At 37.9% G+C, this 20,872-nt stretch overlaps 1 protein-coding gene across 4 annotated transcripts in view; it reads left to right on the plus strand.

Moving 5' to 3' along the window:
• jing (AE binding protein 2 jing) overlaps nt 1–17,644 on the plus strand; it is a 213,026-nt gene extending 195,382 nt beyond the window's left edge. For 3 of the 4 annotated variants that reach the window (XM_034969606.2, XM_069499232.1, XM_034969607.2), the window contains exons 3-6: nt 103–282; nt 2,047–2,188; nt 2,931–3,141; nt 8,481–17,644. In XM_034969606.2, the coding sequence (XP_034825497.1) occupies nt 103–282; nt 2,047–2,188; nt 2,931–3,141; nt 8,481–8,871 (924 nt within the window). In that variant the 3' untranslated portion in view covers nt 8,872–17,644. Of the gene's footprint in view, nt 1–102; nt 283–2,046; nt 2,189–2,930; nt 3,142–4,613; nt 7,297–8,480 lie in introns of those variants that run through there. The other variant, XM_069499231.1, reaches the window with a different exon arrangement.
• The last annotated feature ends 3,228 nt before the right edge of the window (nt 17,645–20,872 follow it).

The following is a 20,872-nucleotide window of genomic DNA, read 5'->3' on the forward strand; positions in this document are numbered from 1 at the left end:
TTAAACCTTGTTTCTACTTTTCAAACTCGTTATGAGCTTTGAATATTCTTGATACGCTAAAACGGAAGTATCCATAATTTTAATCAATATGTTCCTTTTCAGTCTGTCCACGTGGAATCTCAAGCTGGCAAAGAAAACTATGTCTGTTTATGGGAGCACTGCAAAGTTCGCGGCAAACCATCGTGTTCGAGATTATGGCTGGAGAGGCATACGTTGTCTCACGGCGGGAACAAGCCCTTCAAATGCATCGTCGACGGCTGCGAAAGAAGGTTCTCCACTCAGGTACAATTACGTTCCCTGTCTGTTGTTGACTTTGTAGGAACCAGGATGCAGATCGCCAAAACGATTCCACAATGACGCACTCGATCCAGAGGGCTGCGGGGGGAGGTTTTATTGTCTAAATCGTTTTGACGGTTTGCTCTTTTGGTTTTTCCAAATCATTTTTGTTTTAAGTCATATTTTTTTTTTTTTTTTTTATATCTTCGAAATGTAAACGTGAAATCCGTATTTACAGATTCGGAGTTATCGATATTGTTTCGTCTTTACTGTGGCTTTTTAGTCACAGTCTCTATAGTCTTCATCAGTTATTCTTCATCTTAAATTCATCAGATGAACACGAGCACGGACATTCGTCAGTAGTTTAATCGTCGCTTCCTCTTCGAATCGAATCCAATCAATGGTGATTGGATCATGGTTATCGTTCGACAAATTTCGCAATCTTTACAATAATTTCTTTATTGATAAAAACTCTTAGACTTCGGATTGAATTGAAGTTTTATGACGTGATTCAATGACTGGTTGATCATGTGGCATATCACAAAACTTTCCACTTTGATTCGCGACATTGCTTTTATCATCATTGAAAATAACTTATTTTCTGATATAACTAAGTGTATATTATATATATTTGAAAATATGGCATTAAAAGTTAGTCTTCGTAAGTAGTGCTCTTTATTTTTTTTGGTATTAAGTGTGATTTTGCCACAAGGGATTTTGATTTGAGAAATTCATTGGTGCATTCGTATAAGGGACGATAAAGTTGTGTTGTGTTTTCTGTTCTAAGGGCGATGACTCTGCCACTACAATGAAGTACCACCTCAAAGCTCCGCTTCAATTTATTTTCTTCGTTAAACCATTTCTTCACGAAATTCAATACAATATCTCACAATCAATTGTTTTAGTAAAAAGAAGTAGTGTCTTCTGTTTATTAAAAATCGTATTGATATTAGAACCATTTGGTTCACTTAATTTATCGAGAAAAAAGATTTCGCGCATCGAATACAAAGGCATTGCGTAAAAAATGCTGTTCTTTTTGTTTCTTTTCGTTTACTTCGATCAACGTAATACTCAAAGACGACTTGGATGCAGTACTCTATTGGACCGTGATGATGGATCTTTGGATCTGAATCAAGTATAGTGGTAAACCTCACAAATGTAACGATGAGTGAAAAAAAATTCGTCACATTTCGGCAGGTTTTCGTTTATAAGAATTTGGAGGGTAATCAATTTTTGTCATGCAATATGTGTGAACATCAATAAATACAGTAATTTTAGATTCAAGAACCAGGTGTTTTCGACGGTGGACGTCTTTGAGAATCCCATCTGTTTGTTAAAATTATTTGTTGATTGGATTTCATTGTTCATTCAATTTGGTGTAGGTACTGTACTTTATGCCAAACATGGGCATAGATTTGACGCCAGATTTTGCTGTCAGTTTTGTCCAAGTTTTGCCACAGTCACTGCTATGACCAACGGATAAACTACCGTCTGATTTAATGCATGACTGAATGTTTCCGTGAAAAGTACATATTATCTGTATAATTCTCTATTCTGTTATTCAATCATTACTTGATTGATTGACGAAATTGACTCAAGCTGATGCCTGATGATCTATCATCTAATGAGCCGATAAATTTATGGTCCAAGATGCCAGGACCGGATACTTATTTACTGAGAAACAAAATGTTGGGGACAGAGTAATGTTAGTGTATTAGGGCAATTTTCCCTCCATTCGGCACCATCTCAATTTTGATGTATGAATTTCAGACCTTGCTACAAAGGCACGTAAACCAGCACTTCAGTGGGGTGTCACCTAGTGCGGGCAGCGGCAAGAAGAGTACAGATAGTGCTTCCAAGTTGATACGACGGAATGGCAAGAAGCTGCGGTATAGAAGACAACCTTGGTCGGGTGAGTAGCATTAATACTTAGTGAGGCCAAAACTTTATTATATGTGCGTTTTAAGCAATTAAGTATCAGTGCTTTTGATAGATAACATCGTGAGGAAACTTGCATGCCTGAGAGTTTCCTTAATGTCTTCAAAGGTGTGTAAAATCTGCTAATCCGCACTCGGCTGGACGCACCTGATTCCGTCTGCAAACTAAAATCCCCTTCGTCGGATATCCTGAATGTAATAATGTCGGAAGTGTTTTGGATCGTACCGATGCTTTTCATGTGCGATGCTAGTTAGACTTGACCTGAGGCACATAACTTCTGGCAAGCACTTGACTGAATATCGCCACACTGTCCATGAATACCCGAAAAATTCATACTTTACTTTCTTGCACGATGCTCTTTGGGCTTGGTTTGTATCGCTTTACTTTTCGGAGGCTCTGAACCGAACATAATATTCTCACACTATCTCCATGAATCACCGAAAAACGCACTGACGCAGCACCGTGCGCGATGTTCATTGGGTTTGTCCTGGGGTGCTTAAGTTCTAGTAGACTCTGAACCGAGTATCCTCACATTTTATCCATGGATCACCAAAAAACGCAGGCTTGTCCTTAGATGCTTCAACAGCGCAATTAACGCAATTCTTAGCTAAGTCCAGAACTACTGGAAACACTATGTCCAAAACTTGCCAGAAAACCTCGTTCAGTAGCTAAAAGGACGTAGTTGGTGTGATTTAACGCGAAACGTTTGCTTCCAGCGCGCATGTTCGACTTCTTCGACCCGGGCATGATGGAGGGGCTTGCGTGGCGACTGTCGCGCTGCACGCGCTGGCGACTGGGCGGTGGCTGTCCGCTGCGTGAGCCTCCGGGCCGCCACACACTCACGCTGCACGCTGCCATTGGCGCCACTCGTTACAACGCGGCCGAGGCAAGGCGCGAAGCGCTGCTCACCTACTACCCGCCGCATGTGTGAGTGCACCTTTATATCGCTCACTCCTAGCGCACACTTCGCAGTCCTCACTAAGTGGACGGACGATATCCAGTGAGTAGCTGGCAGCCGCTGGACACAAGTGGCACGAGACGATACGATAGACAACTACTGCTGGAGGCCTTCGTCCAGCAGTAGTTGTCTATCGGTTGAGACGACGACAACTCACTCCTTGTGCTACTTGATAATTCCCACATTCACTCTTCAAGCTTCCGGGTATGTCCCATATTCACTTCTTGTGATACCTGATAATTCTCTTACTCCTTGTACTACCTGATAATTTCTTCACTCACTCCTTGTAATACCTGATAATTCTCATACACCTTGTGCTATCTGATAATTTCTACACTCCTTGTGCTATCTAATAATTCCTATATTCACTCCTTGTCCATCTATTCATTCCTAGGCACTTCTCGTGCTACTTGCTAATTTCTACATTCACTCCTTATGTTGCTTGATAATTTATTCCTATACTCACTTGTTGTGCTACCTGATGTTTCCCATATTGACTTCTTGTGCTACCTGATAATTTCAATACTCACTCCTTGTGTAAAGGATTTCTTGCCAGAGTAGCCCAATGACTTTTTGACCCAACCTGGGACCCAAACTCGGTATCCCCAGTCAGTAGACCCAACCAAATCGATCGAAGCTGTACGGTTCCCAGAGTGTAAGTTTTCAAAGAAACAAACAAGACATTGTCATTGCGGTAAAATCATTTTATATGGATGACTCAGATTGCACATAAATTGAACTCTGCTGTGACGTTTCTCAACTTGAAAAATTACATTAGGGGCATAGAACCGTACATTTTTGAAATAAATACGACGTGAAACTTCGATGAAACGCTCCTGCTTATAGTAACGTGCCTTGTAAGTTTAGTTTTAAGTTTACGTAGTTAATTAAATAATTAATTTAATCACCACTACGTCAATTTAGTTGTTGAATTCAAATAACAGTGACAATCAAAAAGTGAACAAAGATATCTATTAAATGACTTTGGCTTATATAATACGGTATAAGAAATATCTACCCTCATCTGTTATTTAATCGTGATATCTCTATCACGATCAAATAACAGACGAGGGTAGATACATTCTCTCCGCGGATGCTCTACTTTCATAAATAACTAATCAGGGAAGTTGATCGAAAAGAGGGTAGATACTTTTAATAACGGATCTTAAACCATTTGCCCCGGTCCTGAGTCTCGAGTCTCGACACAAAATACTAATAAAATAAATAAACAACATGAATAATATTATATCGCACAAATGCTGCGTATGTCCCTCTCAAGTTTGTCTACCTGTTGTAATGATGCTAATATAATATATACCAAATTTTTGGTCGCGCCATTCCGCTTATAGCGTTTGTGATTGAGTCTGCTCAAGAGCGTTATATCGAAGTTTTACTGTTTAGGAATTTAAGTATTGTTACTGAAAGCAATTCATTATTTCAGGTAAGCATTGCCCTTGACACTGGAGTAAAAAGCCAAGCATTTTAACAAGTTAACTACTTTTTAATGGGAGTGTGGTTCATTTGATTATTATAATTAGACATTCACAAACATATCTCAATAAGTTTTCAAGTTCAAATTAAATATTAACCATCTCCTTTATATTATCAAAGTTCTCCAACACGAATGTATCTATCCATTGGTACTGATTCTGAGCACAACCTAATTTCAGAGTATTCGCATCCTCTTCTTACTAATGTAATATGAAAAGGACAGACGCAGTTTGACAGTTTTAAATTTAATATTTAGATGGTAAAACCCGTGATTTTAGCGCACAGTCGCGAGCCTACTGTTTAAATTTGTAGCGTACACTAAAATTTAGAGTCTTTAAATGTAAAGTTTATGTTCTGTCGCTTTTAAGCATTGTTAAAAAGAAAAGGATGCAGATACTCTAAATTTAGTTGAGAGAAAGACAAAGGAATCGGTGCCAGTGATGAGTTAATCAATTATAATAATTATTTGTCTCTCTAATGAATAATAATAACAACAACAATAATAATAATAATATCCAGATAATAATAATAAAATGAAATCATTTATTTCGACCAAATACAAAATCATATTTTTGTTAGTATTGACACATACCTTAAAACTATTTCATATATTGATTGCTGAGAGTGCAAAAATGTCGGCAACTAAAAAAATTGGTTGGATCCGGATTAACTAGAATAAAAGTATTTGATAATTTTTGTTGCAAAACATAGAATTTCAAACTGGACTACATCAATAATAATTAATGATATAGAACAATAATTTTATTAATGCTGCGCTATTTCTATTCGTCGCTAATTATAATTTAGATCCTCATTTAAAACCGTACAATAGATGAACCAGCACATCTATCCTTTATTCTCCATGAACCGTGACACGAAAACCATATTTTCACATTGATGCAGTCATTAAATGATTGATGCAGGCGATTCGCAATCGCCGCTGGTCTCTAATGAATATAAATCCTGTAGCATTTTATTAAATAAATATTTATTTCTAAAACGTAAAAAAACACTCTCAGCTCTCACTAGCCTAGACAGACTATCCATTTACCATTTCATATTGCAAGAGCTAAGCCCGGATAAACTTACAGACAAAAAGTTCCCATCACACTTCCAGACAAATGTGCCTAATAATTGATGTCCAATTAATTTTGATGACATTAGAGATTTTTTGACAAATACCTACTTTCGTCCCAGTAGTTTGCTCAGAGCTAAAAAAATTTTGTTTAGTTCCTATACTTATAAAAATTTTACTCTATTCTGGTTATTTTGTTGACAAAATTTGATAACTCAAAACTTATTAACATAATATGCATTTCCAGAGCGGGAGTCATGATATATTGTGTAGGATGTTTGATTAAAACAGGTAACTGGCAAGGTGGGTCAGACTGTTTTAGCGGACATTTTTTTTATTATTTAATTATTATTTATATTAAATTTGTCCATATATTCCGCTTAAAAATATATTCTATTCGTTGTACTAACTCATCTATATTTTAGTGTAATGTATAATAATCAGTTTATTAACCGACTTCAAAGAGTAAAATCTTAATTCGACACCGATTACCTACCTACATAGAAAAATCTTGCAGTCAGTCAGGTAAAAGATTTAAATTTAAATACAATTTGCAACATACTCTGCAAAATTGGATATTTTAAATTTCATTCCATCTGTCAATTTACATCGATTTGAACCTTTTAAAAGAAAGTACCTGGGTGTAACCGAGCTTTCGTCTTTCGATTTGATTGATGGTGTTCCTGAATTCCTGCGGGAACTCAGGGACGACACCTAGCTAGATAAACTTCTAAAATATTTATTTGAAGTCGGTTATGCATTATGATTTTGGTTACCTACACTAAATATTTAAGTATTTTCATTTAGTAAGTTTATTATTTTTCACCTTGGAGGATTTGATGCACAGATTCAAATGAAATGCTGCTAAAAATAGACTAAGCAGACCCTTTACCTAAATTTTCAACGAGAAGCAAAAAATTTAACGAAACAGCATTATCAGACAAGTTTTGTATTATTTTCAAATTATTCAGATTATTACAGCATTATTGTTTAAAAGGGAATTTTTGATTTTCATTTTCTATAATTTTTCGATTTTTGGTCGACAGAATATGTGTAGATAAAATTGGAGAGCCCAAAAAAGCAAAATAACAAGCTATTTTGTAGTTGTCTCTTTTTTCATGAGGTCATAAAGTAACTTTAATTAATATAATTATTAGCATATATTTTAACTTTAATTTTGAGATCTGTGCAAAGGATCCTCTACAATTCTCATTAAAATTAAATTATTTTGCCTAGTTTTTAACTAGGGATCACGTGCATCTCTTAATAATACCAAAATATTACTATTTTGGGTAACTTTCAAAATTTATATTTTTTTATAGAACTACCGTAATATTAAAAAAATTCTCAAAAATAGTATTGGCAAAAATGAATTTCACGAATTCATTCATTTTCAATATATAAATGGTATGCAACTGATCCTCGGGTCTGAATTCTTCCTGTGCTGATGTCGGTCGACGCTGAGGTCATTAGCTCAGTACAACAAGGTTGCGCGACCGACCTACGCGTCTGCCATCAGTGTAAGAGGAATGCAGGCCCTAAAAACTTTTGTTGCTTCTTGATGGCAGCAAATTGCTTGATCACCAAATTATATGGCACAAAAAAGCTTTTTTTATGTAAAAAGTGGTAAAATAATGTTATCTATCATACAGATGGGTCCAAATGCAAAAACATATTAGGGTGGTTTTCTACTGAAGCGAATCTGAGTGTTCAATAGACCAATCAGGTTATTGTTAGATGACGTTATAAGTTAATTTACCTCGATCTTAATAATGTGATTGGTCGAAAACACAGATCTTCTCTCCGCTCCGCTCCAGCGCAAAGGCACCCTAATACTTGGCATACAAACACTGTCATCTCCTGGGCCACACAGAAGCAATCGAATTGGATGAGTTGCTAGCATTTATACATTGATAATGATAGATTTACAATTTTAACTGTGCCGCTATAAATACTTTTTTTGTTGAATACAAGCCTGATAAAATCCATCTTGTAGCAAAGAGCGTGACATAATTTACAGAAAATTCATTGTTGAGCAGTTAGTCAATATTTTTTTGCTTTTATTACAATGTTTATCGTTGCAAGTTATTAGCTTTGTACTTCAAATATCTTTGTAATAAGTTGGATTTAATCATAACACTCGAGTTTATAAAGTTCTTGCTAGCAAGTCGAAGGGTTGCCTGCCCAGTTATTTTCCTTTCTACAACCTATCACTTGATCTTTGACATTACAATGTGTCTAATTATGTGGGTCACAATCTCTAAACTAAATTGTCAGTTCTAAACCTAGAGCTATCCTTTTGCACATGGATCATGTGTAAGAGATATCATTTAGACCTGTCATTTTTGTTTCAGTTTAGAGGTTAGTATTTACAACAGCTTTAGTCACATTATCTAACCATTACATTGTATCGTGCTTGTAGATTCCATTTTCTAATATTTTCTTTTAGCAAGCATTTTAGCTGGCATGATCTCATCACTTCTACTTCCATCATAGATGTTAAATAACTAATTTAGAGATAAATGCTTTTTTCTGTCTTTCTTATTATCTAATTTCATTATGGGCGTTGCAACCTGTTGAACTGCAAACACACTCCCAAAAAGTTAATAAAAAGATTTCGACATATTGTATGTTAACAAATCATTTCCAGATGGCGTGGAGTTGTGTACTTGTGTGTTTTTGCAGTCACATTCTGTGTGGCGTACTGTCATTCACGTATTAAAATGGAAATTTGAATTCCAGTATCGAGGACGAGTGGGTTCCAGAAAATGAGGTGAAGAGAGTGAAGAGGGTGGAAATATGCCACCTTCCCACTCACACCAAAGTGTTACTGTACGAGCAGTTCTGCAGCTCATATCGAAAAACCCCCTCCCCGCCCCCTACGAGGAAAGCCCCCGTCGTGACGTCACAACCCGTCCGCCTGATGCCGGCCCGACAGAGTACGTCCTCAAAACTCCTAAACAATTTAATAGCGAAGCAAAAGAAGGAAACCTACAGCTGCAACGCTACAAATATGCCAATGGAATATAAGGAGGAAGACAGAAGCGAGAAGGTGATGGAGGTGAGCGGCGCGAAGAAAAGAAAAATGGGAAGACGGTACGGCGGGAACTCGTTCTGGCCGTGTGGACGATAAGTTAGGAAGTTTTCGGGATTGTGCTACACTATCGTCGTGTGACAGATTACTTTTGTTATTTTAATTTCGGGAACCGACCGTCTCTATTCGACGGGCGTATTTCGGATTATAGGAATTTGACGAAGTCTCACGGACGGATATTCGGGAAGCCACGACGTGTAATGTAGTACCGTCCGAGACAGATGTTGATTCTCCCGCGGCGCGGCCGTAGCGGAATAAACATTGATGACAAGACTGATACTTACTTTTTATTGTCGATATCGGAACCGCGATCTCGAGCCTCGGCTTTCGGTATCGGGCGAACAAACTTGTATATAGTTAGGCGGAAATGTAAAAAGGTTAGGGTTGATACGGCGTGACGTGTACATTAGGCGGTTTAGTTTAATATTCGACTTCGGGATCACCGGAGGGTAGCGGACGGAGTAGGCTGAGTAGTCGTAAGTTAGGTTGTAAGGAGATGACGACCAGCGATGTAGTATCACTGCCAATTGTAAATAGTATAATTGTATGTAATAGTTGGAGCGCGATTTTATTTCGGGCTTAGGTTTTCGCCTCGTTCGGGGCGCGTCTCGCTTTCGCTTCCGAGGGGAAGGAGGGGGTTTTATGCCGTTCGGTTAAGCGTGATCGAGTATCACCAAGTGCCTCTATTAGCACACTGGGCTGCCCATAGACTATGCGCCTATTGAGACAGTATAACTCGTGCGAATAAACGAACCTAAAATGGCGGCATTAATCATTCCTTCTTACTTTCACATTACACTTGTGCAGTGTGTGAGTGAGACGGAATGACAGCGCCGCTTTGTTTCGATTCGTTACTCATTGACACGATAGTTAGGTGCATTTAGTTTTTTGCAATAGCATTTGAATGTTATAATCGTTTATACTGCCAATTTAGCACGAATATTGCGACTATCAAATTGCGACGATCGCAATGTTTAGCTCAGTTTGATATCGTCGCACGGTAGCTGTCCAATGTTGGTGCTAGAACCGCTGAGTCGTATTGTATGGACAGCCCTATACCATAGCAGTGTTCACTTTATATCAGATTTACCGCGTAGTCATATCAACGCAGATAGTTTTAGAGTCCAATGTAACGATCCCTTTATACCCACGTTCCGTGTATATCGAAGTATGTTTTTGAAGGAATCAACAGCTGTCTGACATCGATAATAATCGATCGATGTTTTGTTGGCGCATCACTCTTGTTGGTACATTGCTTCAAATAATTGGCATGGAAATATTTAAACACAAGTAAAATTGAATTGAATTCAAATTGAAGTAGTTTCAGAGACTATACAATATTTAACTCTTTATAATTTTAGCGTGGATTGAAATTGAAACAGCCGTAGATTTTCAAATTGCAAAAACATTATTTCAACTTTTTTTCAAAAAAATGCTATTAAGTCAGTATTGTTATATGAACGAAATGACGAGCCGCTATTAAAAATCATAAAAAATTGCACTAGATCGTCATATAACATTTTTTTCCATATCAGTATTACATAATTTTCATTTCAACAAATTATCCGAGAGTGATGCGGCGCGCACAATCACTGCCATTTAAAGTTGTATTCGGTTGTAATGTATATTCGAACTTGCATCGACAACTTAACAGTTAGCAATAAACGATTTGTGATAAGATATTACTTGAGTAGTTAAAACGACGAAAACGACCGATATTCATTAATTTCCACGCTCAAAACGTTTTTAGCCGTGTTTTTGGTATACAAGTGCAGTACTACCACTTTTATAAGTTACGCCGGTGTACTTGCGCAGAAATCTTATTTTTGAATGGCGCGAAAATATCTCAACTAATCGTAGCACGCGTCCGTTTGCTATTGGCTGTTGCCTACACGCCATGTTTTGTACGCGCGAATTATGAGCGAGACAGCACGAGTGTCTACTATTCTTGTGTTTAAAATCTTAACGTCCAGCAATAAGGTCTGTATTTCATTGGTGTACATTCGGTTTTAGTCGGCGTTAGGTTGCGCTCTTCTGCGCAAACGAATTTTACCGATGCGACTTATAAAAGTGTTTTGTAGTGTTAGGGAGTTCATAGCCATGGTTTAGACAGGCGTTCGTGATACAGCTAGAGTTCTATAAGTTCGGAGTTCTGGATTCCGCAGTCTAAACTGACCAATCAAAGACCAATATGTCAAATTTACTTCTTGGGTTTAACCGTCAATTTGACTGTTATTTATTTTGACAGCGGAACGCAAAACTGAACTTTGAGCCCAAGTGCGACAATTTTGATGAAATACATTTTACCAGATATTGTACAATAGTTGTATGAACATAAGTAATGATTTCACATTTTTATAACACATATTCGACTTTAATTGATTTATTGATAATAATTATTCAACATACAAAGGGAAAAAATGCAGGAATTCGGTTTTTTAATATATCAATGAATGAAATTCGAATGATTTATTATTAGGAAAAATCAATTTGTTTTATCAAGTGTTTACTGCATTAAGACTTGGATACTTTGGCATGGTCCAGATAGTTAAAACGAGACAGCTTTATGTAGAAACATAAACCTTTCTCGTTTTAATTGTATTAAGTCTGAACAAAGTGAATGCTCTATATATCTCAATATAAAAGTTCGGCGAACGAATTATAAGAAGTACGAACACGTCCTCAGCTAAATAAGATCGTGGGGTGTTCATTTTTGAAGCATTTTCTCTTACCTGTATTTTGCCTCATTCGCTCATATTGAGCGAATTAGGCAGAATACGTTCTCATTCGTTCTCCATTTGAGTGAGCGAGACGTGAAATATGAGTCCTTTCGTTCTTAAAGTGCAACGAAGTACTTTTTACCCATTTCTAACGTTTAAATAGCTTTACTCCAAAAAAAATTGACGATTTGGATTTTTATAAGTATCTGAAATCGATTAGACAAATTGGTTTTTCTTAAAACATGACAAAGGACTTCCTGGGCTACGTGCTATGTGCTATGTCCAGACCAGACAGTTTAGATGTTAACATTTTTGATGGCCCTTATACAGACGTCGATGCCTTTTTAGCCCTAAGGTATAATATTATACAAGTGCATGTTAAATGTTAATGGACGCTTATACAAATTTCTTGATGTAGAAAAACAATTTCGATTTGCCAAATTTTTAAAGTTTACACGTAATTTTTTATAGATTACACGTTTAAAAAATTGTTTTTGGTACTCGTACCAATCTGGACATGGCAAATGCGGCCCATCTTACTATCACTTTCATTAAGTCAAGCGTGTGTCTATAATAACGAATAAAAAAATGTGATTTTTAATGAGTCCAATAAGTTAATCTCAGGACTTCCACTGTAATATAAATTTTTCGTACATCAAAAATTCGTATAGGCGTCCAAATTATACAATATTGTGTTCTGTGCTCACGCGATCTCGCTAGTATTTTTAGTTAGTGCCTCTAGTGTTAAGTTAGGATGAATTGCGATGTCGCTGCGTCGAGCCATCGCTATAGCCTGGTCAGATACAACGCGCGACGGTGACCATGAATGGCTGCAGCACGGCAGGTCTGATGAATGCGTCACGACAGCGATGCGAAAGCAGCGCCCTAGGGTTAATATGTAATTTTGTAGCTCGTCAATGTTGATAGAATTTGAGCGTTGCAACACGTTAACCTCAAAGTAAAATGGACCCTAATGTGCTAGTTATAAAGCTTGAATTTGTTCATAGATCTACAGCTAGTATTCTTAGCCGATACCTTGTAAAATAAAAATCTTTTGTATTGAACGCATTCAAAGAATTTTTGGGCTCTAGATTCATTTACTAAACACTCTACGCTCGAGTTCTATCAATGTTGGCCAGTGGCTAAATCTCGTAGAAACTCTGCCGTAGCTTAACATGCTTAATACACTTGGTATCAAATAAATAGAATAATAATCAGCGATGCTTTTGCGCGGGTTTTACAAAAGCCGTGTAAATGCCTCGTACAGATTGCGCTTGGGCTACCCCCGTTGCGCGTTATATCTGAAGGCTTGAGTGATGTTCACTTCACAGATGGGTAGGAAAGGGAAAGGTATATGATTGTAGGTTCAATTGTTAGTGTAAAGCGCCCTCTAGCGTTATATGTAAATGGAATCGGTATTGGGAAGTAAGCGAATTATTGTAATGGAAAGGTTGCCAGCTAGGAGTATAAAGCTGGTTGCACATCCAATAAGCATCGTACGCGCCGAATAGGGAATTGGGAAATCAATTTTTTTATTACTTTATTATAAACTAGGATAAAAATAATGACGTAAACTGAAAAAACTAATTAAATCGATCAAATAACAAAAAAGTTATAAGCATTTAAATATTTCTGATTAGACAGAGATAGCGATATAGCATTTTGACGTCACACCTTACTAATGCCATAGTAGTTTCGTGCGGTTTCATACAAATTTTCGTTTTGCTAGAAATGGATAGAAGACCCTCCCACTCCAAAATTAAAATGCCTGTAACTATGTAAATCTCTGTTGGATTTTAATATTTTTTTAGCGTACGTCATTATTTTTATCCTAGTAGATAATAAAGTAATAATATTTATCAAATTCAAAAGTAGGAAAATACCCAATTTCGTCAGAGCGTTGGGCGTACAGATTACGTCACTTACATGTTAAATGAACTAGGTGTTAAAAACTTTTGGCGCGTACGGTGCGTGTTGACATGTGAAATTAACTTTATATGGGTGCGATTGGCTGACTGGTCAACATGCTAAAAGCGATAGTATGTATTCGTTTGTCAGTCTGAACGTGGCCTTAGGGTTATTGACTACTATGTGTATGATGTACATAAAATTCTGTCATCTATATCTCGTGCCAATAAAGAAATGAATCGAAAAGCGAGTTAATCATTTCCTCTCACTTATACACTGTACTTGTATATCGTGTGTGAGTGAGACAGAATGATTAGCACTGCTTCTTTTCTGTTAGTTTCTTTAATGACATACATATTATGTAACATAAGATGGTACTTCTTTGAGCGATTTTAAGAAATATGGTGGTTACGTAGGATCTTAAAGTTTTTAATCACTTAATATGCACTGTAACCTTCCACTTTAGGATACTTGTCGCTGTCGCTTCAGTGGAAATGTACCCTTATGTTACGGCAATTTTCAAAGGTAGTCAATTTCCCTATTAAAGCTGGCTTGTATGTGAATTTGTAAAGTCGCTTATTAAAAAGAAAATGTAACTCGAGTACGTTCATGCTTGTATGAGTCTATCCTTGTCACTAACGAGGCGTAAAACAGAGACGGCAGTATGCAGTCTTGAACATACTCCTTGTAGGTTTGCACCCAAAGGAGTGCTAGGAAAATTTGAGTAGTCATGTTGGTGCCTGAGTGTCGGTGGATTGTTGGCAAATGTACGGTGTTTACTTATGGTCTGTTTCGATGTAATTTGTAAGGAAATAATATTGTAAAAACATTGAAAACACTAGCTTTTCGATAACGAGTTTCGAATTTATCGAAATAATATTTTAAAAAAGTATTGATAAATATTAAAATGTAAGTAGGTACTAAATTAGAGTCGCTTTTAAAAGATTTTGATACGTCAAATCCGTGGTAAAAGCATGTAAAAGTAACGATGAAAGTTAAATGAAGTATAGATTCACGAGCAATAATGTAATTTAACAATAGTAGTTTGTTTACTTTTGTATCGAATTAGATTGAAACAGGTTATACGTATAGATTCTTTTTGGAAAGCTTCCAATGAACTGATTATTTTTTTAAATAAATTAAAATTCAATTAGATTAATTTTTATTTTTCGTCAGCACTGATGGTGCCATATTTTATTGGCTCACTATTATATAAATTAATTTAATAGTCAAATTCGACACCAAATTCAGAAAGGCAAAATTGTAGGTTTTCATTCGTATAGTGATCGGCAAACATTTTGAAAAATGCGCAGTAGTAGATTTTTAGGTCTCTTTGGGGCGAAGGGGGCGCAAGGGGATTTCTACCGCACGAGTGCATGCCATTGGTTGATTCGTAACCTTGCTTCAAACGTTGCGCAAAGTTTTTCTCAACACCGATTTTTGCTCAAGATGTCTGCTGGTACTATATGCATATAATTTTGTGGACTTGATTTGATCTCAATGTGCGAGTAATCGGCAGTGGAACAGGATTCCGTGTTTGCTTGTGTGACGTCGAGTCTAGAGAGTGGCGTCGAACTGTTGTCTTCCCAGATATTAACGGCTCTATGGGCGCTAACTGTATAGGTATAGGTATCCTAACATTTATACGTACCGTATTTGGTGATTAAAGTACAAAATCTATGAATTAGTTGAATACAATACAGCGCGTGACACTAAAGAAACGAGTCGAAACGAAGTGCCTCTGACCATTCTCGCTCACATACAATATTGTGTAAGTACGATCGAATGATTAACGCCGTGCGTTTAGATTCGTTTCTTTGTTGGCACATGTCTGTAACTGCTTGAAATATCGACAGTTAAAGAAGTCACGTTATTTTATCGTGGCACATATCCGTTACATCAGATACAATTGTGTGTGTGTGTGATACGACCACAAAATATGTCTAAAATCATAAAGTTTTTGTTTATAGCAGAGTCATAGACAAAAATATGTTTTATTTAACCTACATACACTTACATAACTTACACACCCTTGTTTTTGTGTTTTTACAACTTTTAAAAGCTCACCGCTGCATCGCGAGATGATTTCGTAATAGCGTCGAAAATAAGGGCAGACTCATGAGTGAACAGTAATTTTCATGGACACAAGACCCTACACCGTAATATCCTTGTACTTTAATGATCGAAGGGTATCGGACTACTCATCCGTTCTCGGACTTAACTGTTTTCATGCTACACAGCCGATGTGCACTTTTGCCTTTACTCAAAAAAGCAATAAATATATTTAAATCTCGTAAGTTGACGCCATTCTCTGCCACTTGGACGCGTATGATAGAGTTGAGAGCTCAGTCATAATTTGGTAGTAAGGCCTATACAACGCTTGAGTACAAATTTAATTTTCCTGTAATTTTAAGAATCCACTTTGGAAACTTTTAAATACCAGATACCTTAGAGTTAGCTTAGCCGTTTTGTTAGGCAGATTAATATTTTGTAATCGTGAATTTTGCCGGCGGGCAATTTACTTATATAGGTACATATGTACGCGAATTCGAGATAACAGTAGTATTTTATAATTTTATTAAAATCTTTGAAGATCGCCAACTGTAACACATTGTTAAAAAATACGTATCGGAAATTTCTGCATTGGCAGCGGAGGGACCTTGGTCTAAAATCTAAATGAACTAAAGGCACTCCAATATCCAAGAGGGATGTAGGTTCAATCTCTGCTAGTGCCGCAATTTTTGGTATGTGTTAAAAATGAATATTTTATCACTGCCACAATAGTCATAGAGAATTGTGTCGCGAGTTATGTTTCGTCGCGTAGGAAGGCGCGTGCCTTCACCTAGACTTGCTCAGCAAAATAAGTTTTAATCTAAGTTATGATGTAATTTCTTCTCTGCGGCGAAAGGATCGCTCAGTTTTTCGAATAGTATATTCGGAGAGCACTGCCGTATACGATTTTACATCTCAATGTTGATAGGATTTGCGCGTCGAAACACTTTAGCGTTATAGTAAAATGGACATTAACAGCTGTATTGTTTTAAAACTAAAATTCATTCATACATCTACGGCAAGCGGAAACCTTGCGAAATTAAGATCGGTGGTACTAAATTTTTAACTTTATATCAAGGTGGTTTAGGTCCATTTTATTCTGACGTTATTGTGTTTCAACAATTGAAATCAATCAACGTTGGTGAAATGTAACATCTCATACCAAGGCTGAGATCTATTATAGCATACTATGACCTTTCTCAGACTTAAGTTTCCGTTAAAACGAGACAGGCTTATGCTAGGCGATAAAACGATGTCTCCTTTTAATATGTCTGAAGTCTGAGCAAAGTCAATGTGCGGTCTATAGATGTCAGGATTAAACTACCGAGTACCGATCGATGCTTTCCTCGCTTGGACGATAAGTTTCCTCGACCGACTGTGACTGATACGCATTTCGTTATTTCCTGTGGGGACGGGCGTGTGACGGCGTGAATCACATTACGGCTGCGAAGCGACGCGTGTACAGAGTAGCGAGGGAGCCGGCCGACAGGCGGCGCCACTAGCCAACTTAGTCTTGAGATTGTAGCAAAATGGTAGACAAATAGCCGCCACTGCGGTCAGGCTTCGCGATGAGTGTAAATAGTTAAGTATTTATTGCTAAGTATTATAGCAGAGGTAATTTGCTTCGCGCCTGGGGGAGTGAGGCGCCGTGCCCCGGCACGGGATCGGCACGGGACCGGCCCGGGCTCGGTTAGAGTAGTGTTCGCGAGTTGTCTCTCAACATGTTTCCTATATGCGTTGCGTTTATTATATGAATGTTCTCCTTTATTGTAAATGTTTGAGATCCGATAGTAAGTACGACGTGGAGCCTGTATCCCGAATAGTGTGCACTACTTATTATATTCAATTTGTAGATATTTAATTATATATAGCATAATGTTTAAATCATTCTTATTTGCTTGGACCCTCGACGGTGGAATCCGAAAGTTGTAAATTATAATTTGGACCCGCGCGCGGGTTATCTACCTCAATTAATTTATCACACATTTGGGCATAATAATAGTGAATGTTACGTTTCTCTGGAACCTTGTAATTTGTTCAATGTAGTGATTGTAAGATTTTTTTAAATACAATGATTTGTCCACATGTCACAAGTACTGTATCTTATATTAAATACATATTGTATGATTGATTGTAATGTGTTTTATTCTGCATGACAATCTTGACGTTATATTTAGCCGGTATAAGTTCCGCAAATTGCTAATGCGCGTGACCGACATTTTAGTGACGTCGGCACTAGACTAAAGTTTCGAGCTGATGGTATATTTTTATTTCGGCTGACGTCAATATGACGTCATTTTGATGTTAATGAGACATGGTTCCAACGCAATAGCAATTTACAGGACTTATAGTATAGGCGCATACGGCATAACGGCTCCTTCGGCAGTAGAGCGGTGCGGGAGGATGCCAGTGGTCACATCACTCACAAAGTGACGTATCACTGAGCTCTCGCGTCACGTCATTACACCCCTCCCGCACCGCTCCACTACCGCAGGAACCTACTTAGTTATGCGTCTGTAGTGTTTTATCTAAGGGTATAATTACCTATTTAACTGCCAACAGACGCAGCTTGCGCCTCCTAATTCTGTTGTATAGTAGCCGGCAGGAAATAATGTAAAGGCGTACTGTACGCGGCAGAAAATAATGTACATCCGCCTTTAGAATGACATTTCGGCTTTGTAGAGCGTTGTCTCTGTCTCTCATATTATATGATGTTTTATCGGCCTCAACGACAGAAACAATGCTCTACAAATCCGCTATCTCCGTCGATGTATATTATTTTCTGCCACGTACTGTAGGTCGATGTCGTAAAATCAGCATCAATCATTATACAATCTCAATTGTTCTGATTAGCTGATAATTTGCGCTATCCTTGCTGCAACAATGCATTGTAGCCAATAGTGACCGAGCGTCGACCAATCAGAGGTAATTGCAATCGTGACATTGTATAAGTCCCGCAAATTGCTGATGCGCGTGGCCGCCATTTCAGTGACGTCGGCACTAGACTGAAGTTTCGAGCTGATGTAATATTTTTATTTCGTCTGACGTCATTTCGATGTTACTGAGACAGCGCTTGATGATGGACTTATAGCTGTCATTCTACCACAATCGAGCAGCCGTTCTCAGTAATGGGCCGGCGATGGGTTGATCGTGATGATTCAATAATATGAATCCTAGGAATACTTACCTACTACATCTTCAACAAAAGATATGCAATAACAGAACAGATTTTGTCCTTTGGGTCTGACTGAAATACCTAAAATGGCATGTTTCTGTTTCTATCACGTTATGTTAATTATTATGTAGGTACCTACTTACCTACTTAAGTAAGTAGGTGTTTTCTTTGGATCGTCGTTTGATGCGCAATACCTTTGTCATTCGAAACTTCAGTGATTGTGAAATAAGCGTAATGCTATGCCTTCTATCCAAGAATTTTTATAATAAACATGTAGGTACTTACCTACTGAGGATAGAAAAATCTAGATGGACTTAGGTAGGTACCGACTTCCACCATAGCCACAAGTACTAGGTATCTAAGCTATTAGTAACATTTCTTATGTTAGTCAAGTCTTAACCCACCGCTGGCTCACTACTAAGTACGGGCCTTCTCTCAGAATAAGAAGGGCTTATTCCATAGTCCACCACGCTGGCCAAGTGTGGATTGACATTTTCACACTTCACACACCTTTGAGAACATTATAGAAAACTCTCAGGCATGCGCAGGTTTCCTCTCGATGTTTTCCTTCATCGTCAAAGCAAATGATATTTTATAAAACGCACATGACTCCGAACCCCAGATCCCTGATTGAATAGGAGACCGCAGCCTTATTTAACGACTAGCTTATGCTCGCGACTTCGTCCGCGTCAAACCCCTATTTCACCCCCAGAATTTTCAAAAATCCTTTCTTAGCGGATGCTTACGTCATAATAGCTATCTACATGCCAAATTTCAGCAGTAGTTTGAGATGTGCGTTGATAGCTCAGTCAGTCAGTTAGTCAGTCTTCTTTCCTTTTATAGGTATATCTAGAGTATCACCGCTTGCCTATATTTGACTCAAATCATAGACAATAGAATCCGTCTTACGGCTAAATGCCAACAGCTCTTCGAGCTGCTGAAAAGTGCAACTACTTAACAGGTAGGTACAATACAAATACGGATGTGTTTGTTTGTTAGTTTGTCCTTCAGTCACTTCGCAACGGAGAAACGGATCGGCGATTTTATTGCATGGATATAAGTAGGTACTTTACCTAGTAAAGACTTGGAGAGTGGCATAGGCTTCTTTCTATCCCGGAAAACCAAAGAGCTTCTAGGACGATGTTGCGGTCATCAGCTAGTTTCGAAATAAAAATACTAATTAGGTGAATAGGAGAGCTGTGATAGCCTAGTGGTTAGGACGTCCGCCTTCTAATCGGAGGTCGGGGGTTCGATCCCCGGGCACGCACCTCTAACTTTTCGGAGTTATGTGCGTTTTAATTAATTAAATATCATTTGCTTTAACGGTGAAGGAAAACATCGTGAGGAAACCTGCATGCCTGAGAGTTCTCCATAATGTTCTCAAAGGTGTGTGAAGTCTACCAATCCGCACATGGCCAGCGTGTAGAGGAGACCCGTGCTCTGTAGTGAGCCGGCGATGGGTTGATCATGATGATGATGAATAGGAGAAGTTGGTAACTGGTAAGTGAAGAAATGAATCTAGGAATGACGTCAATGTCCAAGTACCTGGGAAATCTAGTCAGCAATTTCTTTGAACTAAGCAAGTAGGTACCTAGGTACATGATAGCATTGTGTTCGCCACACGTGGTAGTATTACAGACCTAGGTGGCGAAAAGTAATATTTGTGCAACGAGAATGCATGCGCTGGACGATTCACAGGAAATACGACACTGCAGCTGGCAGGTGCGCCCAACTGCGACCCGCTATCTATGTGATACCTTTAAAAAAAAATCTATCCTAATCCATACCCATATATTTACTAATTTACTAATATTATAAATACGAAAGTGTGTCTGAATTTCTGATTGATCTGTTTAACCGATTTTTAGTTAGGTACGAGATAGCTTGCATCCCGGAGGACACAGGCAATTTTTTGTATCGGAAAATCAAAGAGTTCTCACTGGATCTTTAAAAGACCAAATTCCACGTGGGCGAAGCCGCTGACATCATTTTATTAATATATATATATATAAAAATGAATCGCTGAATGTGTTGCTGATCGCAAATCTCGAGAACAGCTGAACCGATTTAGCAAATTCTTTCACGAGGATGGTTCATGCGGAGAGAAAAATTTAAAAAATTGCCTGAATCGACTGTTAGGCGGTACGAAGTTCGCCGGGGCCGCTAGTTATAAATAAATATTTTG

The sequence above is a fragment of the Maniola hyperantus genome, chromosome 6 (genome assembly GCF_902806685.2).
Source record: "Maniola hyperantus chromosome 6, iAphHyp1.2, whole genome shotgun sequence".
Lineage (NCBI taxonomy): Eukaryota > Metazoa > Arthropoda > Insecta > Lepidoptera > Nymphalidae > Maniola > Maniola hyperantus.